The sequence below is a fragment of the Neodiprion fabricii genome, chromosome 6, assembly GCF_021155785.1.
Source record: "Neodiprion fabricii isolate iyNeoFabr1 chromosome 6, iyNeoFabr1.1, whole genome shotgun sequence".
NCBI classification, from domain to species: Eukaryota; Metazoa; Arthropoda; class Insecta; order Hymenoptera; family Diprionidae; genus Neodiprion; species Neodiprion fabricii.
Window position 1 is genome coordinate 4,719,755 of NC_060244.1, and position 15,479 is coordinate 4,735,233.

The 15,479-nt window shown below is 48.7% G+C and overlaps 1 protein-coding gene across 4 annotated transcripts in view; it reads left to right on the forward strand.

The window, feature by feature from the left end:
- LOC124184397 (teneurin-m) overlaps nt 1–15,479 on the forward strand; it is a 344,914-nt gene that overhangs the window by 174,621 nt on the left and 154,814 nt on the right. For all 4 annotated transcript variants that reach the window (XM_046574032.1, XM_046574034.1, XM_046574035.1 and 1 more), the window contains exon 3: nt 6,136–6,435. In XM_046574032.1, the coding sequence (XP_046429988.1) occupies nt 6,136–6,435 (300 nt within the window). The remainder of the gene's footprint in view (nt 1–6,135; nt 6,436–15,479) is intronic.

Consider the following 15,479-nt stretch of genomic DNA (forward strand, 5'->3'; position numbering starts at 1 on the left):
GCTGCCGCCCTTAGACTAGACAACCCAAGACCTCCAACCGCCACTTCCATCTTCACCCTGCGCAACCACCAAGAGGTTGGAGATCTCGCTTGTTACCGTACCGCGGCTGTACGTTAGACCGCCGATATATATTCGCAGTTAGCCGGGCTATCATTCAATGTTAAACGGCTCGTGAACTCCGGCAAGGTAATCCAACCATCGATTAAACTCGGGTTAACCTTACCAGGGTATTTAATGTCTCGAATTAACATCCCGTTTGCATCCAATAACTCGAGCCTCGATTACTCTTCCATCGCACAACGATCCGCGCACGCACCGTTACGTTGAGCGGATATTTTTTTCGCTATCGCAATTACATTTCGCTACTTGAAATCACGATCAGTTGCGTACGAGAAAATGGAATCCCAAAGCGGTCCGGACGATTAGCGGAGAAGTTAAGGCGGGCCCTGCTCGGTATTTTAGGTTTCAGATGGACGCCCCTACGGCGAATAGGCTCGTAAAGATTGAGCAATAAAACGGGGCTCGATCTGATAAAGAGTGTTAAACTCGTACGACGAATCGAAGTAAGGTGGGGCGGTGGTTGTGTACACACCGCCAGACCATTTACGATCAATGTATATCTGTTTGAAGAAATGATAGACAAGAACAGAGCATAACATGATCGGATCGTCGAAGAGGCGGGAGGGGGGAAAATGAACGCGGGGCAAGAGGCCCAAGCAGAGTCTAAACGCTGGGGTGGCGAGTCGAGTGGATGGGGTGAATGCGCCGGTGCGGGTTCATGCCAGGGAAACATTATCCTTGGAGGGTTTTACCCCCTCCTATTTTTCACACCTTTTTTTCTCCTCCCCTTTCACTTCGTGCCTCCCTTCCGTGGTTTGTCCGGGGAACGAAGGTAAACGTAGTTGCCTAAACACCCCCAACCCCGAGTCACCCTCCGTTATTATTTCACGGTAATAGAGTTATCACGACTCGCTTTTTACGTCGATGATCCTTCGAAAAAGCTCGCTTTCTCTCGCTCGGCGTACAAACGTTCACCAAAATGTTGTCTCAGCCGTTACTGCCTTTCAGGGGCCGCAGGTTCAAAACAGGGCAACCGCCACTTGGTCTCAAAGACCTTGTGTACTCACTCGGAGGAGGGTTCGGGTCGTTAGACGCGTCGGTATCACAGGATCGAGTCATAATTTGCTGGCGTTTACGAGGCAAGGATATGCGTCTACGTACCTATTCCCATATCGAATAATTTATCCATACCAGCAGACGACGCGGTGTAAAAACACGCTTCAACGAAAATGGGTTCACCGAACCGAGACTAGGATATAAAAAAAAGACAAAAAGAAAAAGAGAGATGGAACTAAGAATAAATCACATGGCAGAGATAATGAAATAAAAAGAAAATCTGCAATATCAGAAATTACATTAAATTCACCGTATCCAGATAAGATTTCGAACGGGCGAAATTTCAATTCTATACCTGAAATTTCGAAGCGTGCATGACACGTACGTACGTATGTGTGATAACAGCGCGATACCGGCAGGAGAGGCGTCCTTGCGGGTAATGGGGTGCCTCAGGACACACATAATTCCGAGACATATTGCGGCGTGCGTTGGTGGCGCAGGACGTGAGGCCGAGGTAGGCACCGGCTTGTGCGGCGCGACGTTATCGGGCCGGCTATTTCAGACGGATTAACATAAATCTATAAAGTCAACGTTATTCCCGAGCGAAGGCAGTAATCTGTAGATTAGACGGCGCACGTGTCCTTGTCGCGTCCTGTGTATCTAAAGGACCTGCGTAAATAGAGTTAACGCGTGTCAGGCCGACGGGTCCTTCCTCGGTGGGTCGTCGGCTGCAGCCTGCATCAGGGTGGAAACGTGTGTTCTCGACGCTCATGGGCACCCAGAGAATGGTTTTCAAGGGGTATCGGAGAGACGAGATAACCCGGCTCTCTGTCTCTTCCTCTTCATCTCTCTCTTTCTCTGTCTCACCGGGCACTCGATAGAGTTATCCGCATGTTCCTCCACCTTCTCCCGTTGCTATCAATCTATCTCTTTATCTCGCTTCTTTTTTTTTCTTTCTTTTTTTTCTTTCTTTTTTTTTTAACACATCCTTGTAACCCAGCCCTAACGCGTTTTAACATCAACGCGTTATCAGCCGTCCCATATACCATACTTTACGGACTAATAGAATATGCTAACGCGCTATAGCGCTCAAACGCGCGCATCAATCCCGACGGACGTCGGGGTAAAAGTTTAACCGAAACGTTATACGTGACTCCGGTCGCTGCTCACGCGGTCGGATGACTCGGAGATATACTTTTCTTTTTTACATATAATAAATTTCATCCGGCTCCCAGATATTTTCGACTGTACGTATCAACGCTATCTTAGCCCCTGCTGTAATGCCCTGCCAAGAGCAATATGGTTAACGCGTCGTCGCCCTGTAATCATTCCAGCTAGATCGTAAACAAACTCTCGTACTCGTTCGCTCGCTCGCTGGCGGCTGATTAAAATTACGATTATTTCCAACCGGAATTTATTTTTAAAAGAGGATGAATAAATAATATAACGCAGAGATGTAAAACATTGGTGAAAAATTGATTTTGTTAACAGTAATCTCAAGAGTGCAAAATGGACTCACTGTATTTCACTAACCTTAATTGAAAAAAAAAAAATAAAAAAATAAAAGAAAGAAAAATCGATTCAGTCATCTGCTCTGAATTCGCGTGTTCGTTTGTTCGGTTTTTCTCTAAGACCTCCATGATTTTACCTCACACCCCCATTTGCTCCTATTCGCGTTCACATAGAAAAGTTATACCCTGGGATTAGCCCCGGAGTATTTCACCGTTCAACGGGAATGTTACGGCAGTTTATACCAAGTGGCTATAACACTATGCGGAACCGTGACAAACCTGCGAGTTTTTGTACCCAATAGTCGCTGCAAACAAGCGAAAGATCAGGTAAACGGTTCGAGCAACAGAAAAGTGTGGACGAGGTTGTTGGAGGTCTCCGACTGCTCGGTTATCGATTTGCCTATCCGCCTGCGAGTCTTCGGGAGCAAGTGCAGTCGCACAGTTGCATGGGTAAATCAGAGAGAGAAAGGGAGAGGAAGTGGAAGACACAGAAGGAAATAGAGTCGGAGAGAGAGAGAGAGAGAGAGAGCGAGAGAGAGTGAGGCACTTGATTGACTTTTCTAATTGCGAGCAATTACAACGGGAAGTAGCAACATCAAACGTAATTAATTGTCGCATACTGGGGTTGCTGCAGTGCAGCAGCAGTAGCGGCAGATTCGTTGCCCGACGGTAGGTGGGAAAAGTGTGACGTTTCCGCAGCCCTTTTTCAAGTTACCGTACAAACCAGTGGCGCTCATACCAAGAGCGACCCGGCTGATTGCTTCGTGGTAAATTCAGGAGGGTTCAAGAGGAGCTGAATGCGAGAGCGAAAGGAGTGCCGGAAAGGTGGGTCGCATAAGCAGCGCCGTGGGAGCAGACGGAACAGGTGATGGTATCGACCTGGTGGAAGGAAGCAGGAGCCTACGGGATTCCCGTAGTGATACGGTAAGGAACGAGGTCACCGGGTGAAAAAGATTCCGGCTACGGAGTTTCGTTACCTTTAAAGAGATTGTCGGTCAGGCACAGCGGCGATGGTCCATCAGAAGATTGGACTCCGGCTATAAGGGCATGAAAAGCCGAAAACGAGGAAGGACTGAAGGAGACAAGAGACAGAAGACGGGAAGTTAAATGGATTGACGTCCGTCGCTCGATGCGTACGTTTCCGATGTCGCAAAAATCCTGGCTCGTGTCGAGGAGTGAGTATGGGTGCGGGAAAAGTTTTTAAATCATTTGAAAAGGGGTCGACCGACAACTCGATGCAACGATTCAGGCCAAGGCTTATCCCGATCGCGAGGGGTTAATTGCCGTCCGGAAAGTTGGTTTTTCTCTGGGTAAAAAGTTATTTCGAGTCTCGACGTTTTAGGGTAAGTTTTGGCTTCGACACGCGATATGGAGATGCGTGAAATACTCGAACTCTACTCGGCTACTCGCCTTCGTTTACCGCCACGGCTTTCCTCGCGAAGAAGCCATCGAATCGGATCGAGATAAGGATAAGCCTGCCGGTAAGGTGGCAGAATTTCGGGCGGGAACGGTGGAAATTGGCCGATTCTGAATCTGAGTGCCGATCTCGAGAAACGGCAACGGTCAGGCTTTTACTAAAATCTTACCAAGGCTGACCAAATTATCGAGAATGTGGTAATTTTCTCCACGTCTCGGTGCTTTTGTGAGCTTGTGATTTTTGGCATTTTTATAAATTCCCTCCGCGCGGTAACTCGGCTAACGTAATTATATAAAATCGCTAAGCCGGTTAAGCGTTAAAACCCGGTAAGTTTATTTAGCTTGGGGCGTTTAGAGGGGGAGAGAGCGTAAACAGCGAGAGCGGCGCCGGGAGGGAAGAGCGAGAGCGAAAGCGAGAGCTGCGGGGAAATAATTCGGTTATCCATGAGTTCAGTTCCGCGTACGCCAGGGTTGATACATCGCGTCCATTAACGGTATGCGCGATCAAACCTAATTATAATGTATCTCTCCCCCGTCTTCATCCCCTTCTTTCGCTTCACCCCCGCCTCGACAATTCGAGGGACAAGGCGCGGGGGTGGCGACCTCGATTCGCGGGATTACGGCCCCCGGTTCGATTATTATCGGAGCAGGCAGGCAGCCAGCCAGGCAGGTAGCCCGACTCGAAGCGAATCGAATGGGTTCGATCGACTGTCGGCAAGAAAATGCCGACATGAAGTATGGCGGAAGGCTGGAGTCTTTGTTCACTACGACGTCGCAATCGGGTTTTATACGGAATATCAATAAAAGATATAATACCGATACCAATATATATATATAAATACAATATACATACACGGGTATACGTATACCGTCCATGTATTCTTGGCAGAGCCGCAGAGTCACTCCGTTCCGCAGCAAAATATACTTTTATAATAAGGCTGCTTTTCAGCGCTCCCACGTTTACAACGCTGGATAAATTTGCTAAATAATTTCAATTTCGCAGTCACAGTTGGACGATACGGAATAGGATAAAGTTTTATTGGGCAGTAGAATCAAAACCCCTTAAGAATTGCAAAAGAGTAAAATATCAGTGCACGCTTATAATAAAGGTAGTAATATTATTATCGTACGATAAAAGAGTACAAAATATGTACACTTATAACGGCCGCTTAATCGCAACCGATTTGCGAATTGACAAAATTACACGTAACGATATAAATTCCGTGCTCTTTCGAACCGTTAATCTATAGTCGCGAACTTAACGGGGCTAAGAATTCTCTAGTTCCCCGATAGGTTTCACAACTGCACTGTTGCAGAGTATCGGATTCAGAGTGAAACTGGATGCCTTGCAGCATCTGGCAAAATAGTTGTTGCCCATAAAGTCGCTCTGTATAGCCACTCCATGAGACCTCCCAGGGGAGTAATTAGCAGCCGTCACACTCTCAACGGGAGGCGAGATCTTCGGCTTCATATTTCTTTCTACGTCCTCACGGTACACCGTGTACACGGTATAAGCTATAAGGTATACATAAAGGAACGAAGGCCACGAGGGATGTAAAACTATCGCAGGGTAAAATCGCGCGTGGATCTGTCAATCGCGGGTGAACCGAACCGCCCGACAGCGACCCTCGGCTTCTCGCACCGGAAACAAATCCCCCATCACCTCGCCCCTTGCACACCCCGGAAGTCTCGATTTTCTTCTGTTTGTCCAAGTGTGTTGCGTTTCGTGTCAGCGTGCGTGCGTCCGTGGTTCTGACGTGCATCCCTCCTCCCTCCCCTACCCCGCGGGGCCCCCGTTTCGGGGCTGTTTTGCTTTGTGCCCTAGTTCCCTGCGCCCCGTAGCGAAGCTGGCTAAAGCTCGTCTTCAGAAAGACCCGTAACAACGTGACGCCTTACAAATTATTTCCGGAGTCAATGTGGCGACACTTCTCTCTTCCTTTCCTCGCACGCGCACAATTCCTGCACCGTACACGTCGATTATGCCTGACAAAATTACGGTGACAAGGATCGAGCAGCGTTCGCAAAAGTCGATTTTAAAAATGTGTAAATTCAAACGCGGTCGTTCCTGACCTCCCGTTCCGTTCTCTTTCAGGGAAGGGACGGTTCTACCCAGCCTACAGCCTCAGCGGCAGTGAAGGCGAAGACAACTCTCCGAGCATTCGCGGAGGGCGTGTTTACGCCCCGAGCAATCATCAGAACAACCAGGTCCAGCACAATCACTATAACTCGAGTCAGCACAAGCAGCGAGCCTACCAGCATCCTCTGTTCCACGTGCCGGGAAGCGGAGCCGGACTCAGCGACACCCCGACCTCGGGCAACGCCTCCGACGAGACTCTGACGGACAGCGAGCTTACGAACCTCGCCAGGGACTCGACGCTGCTCGTCCATAACGGTGAGTAACGATTTCACACTGTCGAAAAGTGTTTTCAGTGCAACTTGCCACACGATAAAAAATGTAGCCTTTTCCGATCATCAACACGCGCGCGTATGAGAAAGGAGGAAAGAAGCGAGATCGACGATAAAATCTTGCGATTATTCGTCAAGAGGTCTCCGGAAATGAGTGAGGGGGGTTGTCAGAATCGGTAAATCGCAATAAGGGAAAATCGTGTCTCCGCATTACTCAAAGGTGATGGATGACGGGCGGGAGTCTCGGGCATTCTGTCGCACAGACGTTGGGTTATAGCAAAAGCACGGCAAAGCGTCAAGATGACGTATCACCTCCAAGCTGGATAGCGCAGGTCGGGTTTCGCTCGGTTGGGTTCCAGTTTGTTCCAGATCCTCAAATATACTCAGTGCCTGTCTTATCGCCCCTCATCAGGGTCAGGAGTTATCCGCACGTCGCCCACGTGATAGAAGCGTATATAACCAAAAATTCTTCCCTACCCCGATATCCAAGATTTGCTGACGCTTGTTCCGAGGGCTGTTCATTTTTTCCTTCACCTCCCTGCCTCTCTCCCTCGTTCACACTCTCGCTCTCTCTCTCTCTCTCTCTCTCTCTCTCTCTCTCTCTCTCTCTCTCTCTCTCTCTCTCTCTCTCTCTCGCTCTTTTTCGCTTCCTCTCGCGCGCACCTTTTGTGCTACTTTACTTTAACTTTTGTTCAAGAGCTTGAGAGCTTTGGCGGGAAAGCGGGGTCGTAAGAGTGCGAAAGTTAGCGCGAAGAGTTCGCGGTGCGCACAATAGATTACGATCAACCCGTGACAGCTATCGTTCTGGGTCCTGACGAACGAAAAGTGAAAAAAAAAAAACCTCCTTATATAAATCGCTCCTTGGAAAAGAGAATGAAGCAAAAAGGGGGAGGGATAAAAAAGGAAGAAAAAAAAAAAACAACCTAGCGATTCTCGATTCTTCGAGAGCGCTGGGCGTTCAAGCGTTACAAGTGCACGGCATGGAAGCAGAAGCACGGGTGCGTGTGTGTTGTTGAAAAATTCATGGATTCACTACGGTTCGCGTATTTTGGCGTCGTTTTCTATCGGCAACCGCGTCTAAACGGAGGCGAGCGATTCCATTGTGCCTCCCGGCGAGCATCATCCATCATACGGGTCCATTCTTATTTGAGCAAATATCTCCGGTGGTGAAACACATCCTGAACAATGATTGGGTCATTCTGTCGTTCACCCTCGGTCGTCGTTGTTCCCCCCCCCCCCCCCCCCCCCGCAGCAGGACGAACGAGTAATTACCCAAGAAATCTGCATGACAGAGGAAATCGCATGATTCGTCGACTGCGTCGGCGGGTCCCGAGCATTACCGCGGGTTCTCCGCAGCCGATCCCGCAATGCTGCGCGCGGTCCACCGGATGGCATTTAATAAGCGCGTCTTCAATCATCTTCCGCGGGGAAGGGCGGAAGAGGTGGGAGAGAGGGAGGGTTTGTTGCTGTGCAATGGCGGGGAATATAGCGGCGGGAAACTCCATTGGGGATTACGCCATTAGCATTAATATCGTCATCGAGGGATTTTTGTATTAGCTACGGCTTCGCGTGACGAATTCACCGAAGCAACGCGACCCGCGCTTAAGGATCAACAACTACGATACACAACGTAGTCCTACGCCTATCTTGAGCCCCGGTCTTGCGTGATGAGACGGAAGTAATACACCGCCCTCCTCTACGCCGGATTCACTCCGCTATTGGTCACGGATTTCGTATGGACGATTGCCGGTATGCGCGGCCAATTTTCATTCATTGATCCCGCTTCCCATGTACGTTATACATACTAACCGACCTTGGTTTTATACGGGGTATTCGGTCGTAGGAATTTTTTTCCCGAGGAGGTCAACAACGTGCGACCAAAAAAACCGATTTCCCAAGTATCTCAAGCCTCCGATTATACCCTCGAAAGGAAGGACGGGACTATAAAGCTTCTGCCGGTGGTGCTGCACCGCTACTCGCGTTTCCTGATAGGGCATTATTTTCAGAGGTATTACCCTTCTCTCTCTATCTTCATATCGGGCATTACGAGGTACTGGCGCTATTGAGGTCACTGCAGCGCTTTTTCAAGTGAAACCAAGAGCGAGGAACATTGAGATCGAAATACTCTGAAATCGGGAAGGCATATAAACGATCGAAGTCAGTTCTACGCGCAATATCTGCACGGGGAATAATACGAGAGACAAGTTATGAAGGCGACGGGGGAAAGAGGTGCCTCGAGGGCACTCGAGGAACGCGCAGTGGTCAACCAACCAGGGTAGCGGAGGTGGCGAAGGTGGTAAAGGTGGACGAAGAGCGTGGGAGCGGGTCGATGATACGGGATGCGATGCGTGGAGGGAAACGTCGAGTCTGCAAACCAAGCTTCGATAAAACGTAAACAGAGAACGTCGAGATAATTGATCAAGTTCAGAAGAACGGATCCTTTTTTGACATCTCGTAGTTGGGTTAGGTTAAAGCGAGGACCGAGGGAGAACCGCTGCGGTTAATTAGAGGCGTGAAACGTCTGGACGTTCGGTCACTCCGTCGGTTTCCTACCTCCGACTTTCTCCTCCCAGTTTCGCAGAGCCACTCCACCCTTCCCCGTCCTCCTCTTTTCGTTATACCGCGAACTATAACGACCTTTGTTATCGTGGATGAACGCTGTCGTCCGGTCTCGACAATGGAGACCCTTTCAAGTTGGCCGTACAATCCACACGTCGAATCACTCGCGCCGAGAACAGACCCCGGTTCCTCGTCTCCTCGACACCAAAATATAACGATACTTGTAGACGACCAATTTTCGGCCCTCGTTCCACGGATCGGTGATCGAACTTTCACGACCCGGCGGCGGCAACAAAGAAAGCGAGAAAATTCTCGCTGACTGTGTAATTATTTACGAGTACGCGGTTAATTGCACCCTGTAATTTATAACCATGGGACGAAATTATTCATGTCAGTAATTACTCGTGTATCGTGAGAATACGGGTACACCTTTCGCGAATAATTTATACACCCTAGATAGTTTAAACCTGTGTTACTAATTGCTCGGAAGTTAGAAACAACTGTTGAAAAATAAATAAGTAGATTATACCACACCGGCACCCATCCACCGAGAGTTCTAGTTCCACGTCACATCAGGAAATAGACATATTAATCCACGAGCGTTGTGTACAGAGGACATAGTGTTTGCCGCTTCGTTATGTTGTGAAGCATCAAGATTCCGTAACTGTAACGCCAGAATTTCCGGCAGATTCGAAGTTCAATTAATTGAAGTATGTTTGCCAACATTTGACAGATGGAATGCCCTATAGATACATATTCGTACGGTACCGACGGGCTTCAGTAATTAGCCGAATTCCATATAATCAGCGTTGAAAACCCACCGGAATTACAGTCTTACTGCCCTGATCCGATCATACTCGATTGGCGTCTGTCATACCCAATACCCAATTACGTATGCAGGCCGAAGAATCGTCTCTAATTTTTTGTCCCGTAAAGGCAGGTTTCGAACGTTGGAAGAAGATATTGCTAATTCGAATAGAGGATATCCGAAATAATTTCACGCACGACTCCCGATTCTTAAAGCGGAACGCGGAGTGAGGACGAAATTTACTCTAGCTCGTTTATCTCCGGCTTCGAATACCGCGCTCGGGCGTATAAATAACGGTGAAAAAAAAATCGATACATATTTTCGCGAGCTTTGGGTCCCCGGCCTCTCCTTCGCCTCAGTGCCTCCGGTCGCCTCTTTCACCCCGCGCTCGGCTTCCTCGACCTCATCCTCTTCCACCGCCTCCGCATTCTGTTTTGCGCCCAATTTGCGGCCCATCATCGCTACGGAAGAAGCAATTTCTAACTTAAATGAAACTCTCTCTTCCCTCCCCCGCCCCCCTCTGCCCCGACCCTCTTCACTCCACCTCTTTCCGACTCGCTGTCCTCGGCCTCGATCGGCGAACATCCCCGCCATCGGAGAAGAGGAAGAAGAACCCTTTTGCGACGAGTGGCCGGAGGTTTTCACCCGACTCGCCCACGGTGGTACGTACCTTTAACTTTTATACGACCCATTCGGGAACGGGTATATTCTTGTCAACTTATCGATCGACCGGACATCAAACGCGGCGTGGCATTAGCATCGGAAAGCTCTTTTCGGTCCGTAAGATAAAAAACTTTGATATCCCTCAAACTCCAATGGGTGGACGTAAGATTCCGAACTGGACCAGCGCTTGGGGATAATAAACGGAATAATACCACGGCAAGATGTGAAGTTCGACATGGTTCAAAAGCGTCAGTGTGACACAACGCTAAGGGGAATGGAGGCGAAAGCTTTTCAAACTCGAGGATCCGACCGAGCGATTATTGCGGGGATCAGTTCGTCTTTAGATAACAGAATCAGCAAGGGTTTGCTGTATTTAATGAAACTATTACCGCTCATTGATTGCTAAACTTCGGTATCAAGAGGAGATTATGGAAGTTCGTCCTTAGTTTGTCGGCAATCTCAAAGTTGCACGGGGGCTCACTGCAAGCTCGCTTTGTCAACGAGACATCTCGGTCTTAATCATGACGGGGAATAAGAAAAGACCTGCCGTCAAGACATCCCCGCCAGATTTCGGCAAATCCTTGTTACAACTTCGTTCACATTGTAGTTAAACATAGAATCTCTTACCTACTGACATTGTGATCGCGACTTGAGAAATGTTCGTACCCACGCAACTGCAGATCGCCGATATTGCGCGAAGAAAAAAATCGTAGGACGACCCCATCACCCACTTGTGAACGAAGCGGGTAAACTGTACGATTAGTGATGAGTGAAGACAGGTTTGTTACCGACTATAAAGATCGATCGGCCGTTGTGAAGCTTCGATATCACTCAACCACGACTGAATTACAAGCCATTTCGCGTATGGAGTACCAGGGCGGTTCATGATCCATTGGCAAATCCCACGTCGCGTTCAACCCAACGCGATGTTTTACCTCCGCGCAGTTCCATTGGTAATAAAGCAGAGGCACCGGACATTCGGTAACGTCGGTCCAAGAGGGAGGAACCATTTTAAACCGAGGTTCGCCCCGAGCCTGGCTAAGCTCAGGAATTTGTGGTCGGTCAAGCTCGGGTAACGGCCTATAACGGCCTATAACGGGGGTATTAGCTCGGCTCTCGGATGGAAGTGATCTCGGTCGGTGCCTCGACGTGAGTTGCAGGGATGGAGAGAGAGGTTGGCCGTAGATTGTGGGCCAAATGGAAGAACGAGAGAGGAAGTGGAACAGAAATGGCGGATTTCAGAGTCTGGATCCGCTCAGCCACTTGCTTTAACCTGACTTGCTTCACCTTCCAAACCCCACTGCAGCCATCGGCAATATCGTTTCCATTTACCTAAGATGTATCAGGTGTTCACCGAGTGCAGCTTTGCGCGTCGGAACAACGACTGGGAAAACGGAACGCTTTCATCCTACATCGTGTGCTATATACTATTTTTCCATCTTCTACAGCGCCAAAGAATGCCCGCGGGCTGATCGGTTATTTATTAATTTCGCGTGAAAAGGCTCGATACGGTCAGTGCGGGTTTCTACGGTCAAATGCACTATCCGATCGCTCTTTCGACGAAGAAATTGCGTGATGTGAGAACAAGCAGCTGTTCGGGGATCAGGTCTCCATCTTGAAGTCATTCGTGAAGAGGAGTTTTGATCCCTGGCGACCATGCCCGCATGTTTATGTATGTCGACCTGATTGCAAAAGAAGACGCGGCAGTTTGTCTCTGATGTCTGGAACTTGGGGAGGGAAAAGTCCGCGGTCGAGTAGCCACCGTCCGCGCCTGAGAACTTTGATTCCCGAGGGAAAGAAGACACCTTACGTCTGATTTGGGTCCCTCAAACTTTGTCTTTTCACCTCGACCCCCGAATGGTGCGAGCGCTGTTCCCGCCATCCCAGCTCCTCGCCCTCCGTCCGCTTCTTCGGCTTCACCCTCCACTTGTTTACGAATTACCCTCTCATTTCCATCCTTTTGTCATTCCCTGCGGACGGAATTTAATTTCCATGTTTTCGAAAGAACAAACTTTGCCGCTTTACCGAAGAAATAAACCAGCGGAGAAATAAAAAATAAAGAATAAAAAAAAAAAAAAAGATAAAGAAGATGGATAAAAAAAGAGGAAGATCCGAGAATACAAAAAATAAGTAACAAATAAACATATAAATGAAGCGAATTACCCCTTGCAGTTTAGTTGCATATTTTTCCGCTGTCGCGTCTTACCCTGTGAGGACTGTGATCACTGGCATCAACTGCTTAAACACGCCCGCCTTGTTCAACTCCTAGATTAAATCAAGCATTGAGAAGCTTACAGAAAACTGCTTTCCGCAATGAAATCGAGGTGATTGATATCAAGTTTCTATCGCGATTCCGAAATTCCCATATCTTCGTACCTAGTTCGGAACGCAATCTGGTCAGCGGCTTTCCCTTTTCTCCGCACTCCAAATATTGATACTGGGGCGAGATTCCTTTTTTCCGTAGACCGGAAAGAACCGAGGACAGAGGCAGAGTAGTGAGCAGAGTTCGGCCAGCGGTGATGAGAAGCTGTGCTTTGCGGGTCTGGCGACTCTCCGTTCAATCGAGACAGTGAGGAGCTGCAGGGTCCGCAAACAATGGTTAAAGTTTCGAATGAAAGAATTCAGTGGACGAAAAAGACGCGGTGGAATGTAATTTGTTGCCGTAGAGACAATGGAGACGCGAACGACGAGAGACAAGGGACACGGGACACTGCCGGAGCGACGGAAGCAAAGACGTAAGACTTTTCTATACCTCGTACAATCCACTATCTCTCCCACGCGTTCAAGAAACAATTTCGTTTGCCGCGTCCATGTATACATATATATATAAACAGGTATATATATGTGTGTGTGTGAGTGTGTGTGTGTGTGTGTGTGTGTGTGTACAGCGAAGCATAGACGTTCGTTGAATCGCGACTTTGAAGTTTTCTAATCCGACCTCGAACGCATTCCACTTCTGGCACCATGGCAGTAATTCAACCTTTATCTCAAAAGTCTCGGGATTCGTTTGAGAGTTGCAGGACCCGCGGTTCGCGGTTCTCCAGCCATAAGATATTTCCTTCTTCCTTCCCGGAGACCGGGAGAAGAAGAGAAAGAGGCTGATGCTGCACGGGGAGCTTGCAGAATGCGCTTTGGCAAGTCGGGAAACCCGAGCTCACGCCGCCGACGACACAACCAACGTTTCAATCTCGTTTTGTTTCAAGGGAACCTACGCGAGCAAATACCTCGTGCCTCAGGATGGGAAACTAGCCCCGGGTCAACGACGTGCCAGCGCAAATATTTATCGAACAGATCACGTGTCGAGAGTCAATTGCTGAACAGTCCACTTGACCAATATTTTCTTCCAATATTCGCAACGCGGTTGTTAATCAAACGTCGAGTGCTGTTACGATCGTCTTACACGCAGCTTCCGGTTTATCGGAACATTCGTCCGTAGCTTTTGTCGATCTTTGCGGGGCTTTCGTGCGCAACCTACTCGACTTTCCATCCCTGTCCTAAAGTAGATTAAGTGGGAAGGGACTGGGGGAAACTACCGAACAGAAAGAAACAAACTTTTTAAATTTAGTTTACGTCTTAAATTGGCAACGCGGGGTGAACCGAGCTGCCGACGGGGGTGAAATGGGGGTACGGATCTTCTTCGGTCTCCTTTTTCCTTTGACTTTGCCTCCGCCTCACGTCAACCATGCCCTCTCTTTTCATACACGCGTACAGATCACGCGTGTGTAAGTCGATGTCTACTTTTATATATCCGTACACACAACCGCCATCATGCGGGCTCAAAACTGATCTTTCAATCCACAGTCCTCGGCTTCAAACTGCCTTCTTTCTTAACCACACGCGCTTGCCGCTTCTCCTTTTCATTTTATCTCAAGGTAACCGCCACGTCAGCGTTGCACAGAAAAAAAACCTAGCGAAGCTGCAGTTTACGATATGCAAAAAATGTGATAATAATATTGCGCACTTCCGCGATATCTTTACATGCTCGAGCGAATAGCCTGCACTTCTCACTCTGCGTTACACATTAGTCTACGTATCCGGGACACCAATTTGATTGTGAGATGACAGAGCTGAAAATTCCCAGTCAAGCGATATTCCGAGATGCCAAGCGAACCGCTCCGAAGCTTGCGGAGTACGGCGAAAGGGGGGTGGAATAGATATCAATGCCACTGATTGGAATACTTCCGCACGACAGCCTCGGTCGCTGGAATTCCCAGAGCTAACACGCGTTTCCATTATACGGATCAACCGGAAACTTGAATTCACATGTTTAAGGCGGAAGTACGTGTACGAGGGGGTACAAATTACACGATATTTTCAGCGCCTATTGTCCCACAACAATACGCAGTGTTGAAAACATTGTCAATCGTAAAATAAATTATATGCCTGGATAGAATATTAAATTATTTCAATACGATATCACTGTCAACGATTATTTTTCTAAGAATTCAAGTCTCAAGAAACGAACATCGAATATACGGAGGTGAATAAGGTTGGGAGAAGAGACTTTCTGGATATTTTCTCCCGCTTATCGTCATCTCCGGCACTCAGCACACGTAACACAACTAACGAGGTTCCCCAGGCTGCGAACAGTCGGTGAAATTAAACGCGGCTCCCTCCCCACCTTTCCCACCCTCTACAGCCGGCCGTTCCACCCCTGAGATCCGCGTTAGCTGGCTAGACTATAAAGTTCAGGAGTTTATTGTTTCCCGCGTGCGGAGTAATTTAAAAGCTCAACGGACACGGGATGGTGCCGACCTGCCGCAGGACGCGTGCCCTCAACGGCCTCTTCGTGCCCCTTTTTCTCAGCCCCACTCGACGCTTCACCCTTCCGTTCACTTCTCTGCCGGAGTACCGTAACCCCCGTGTTTTCCCCCACAGGTTCTCCACTTTGCTTGACATTAAACACCGTGACTCGCGAATAGGTCGAGTGCTGCGGTTCAGCCTGACACTACGCAATAAAAAAATTTGGGGAGGGGGAGGAGACGGATCGTAGGCGGAAT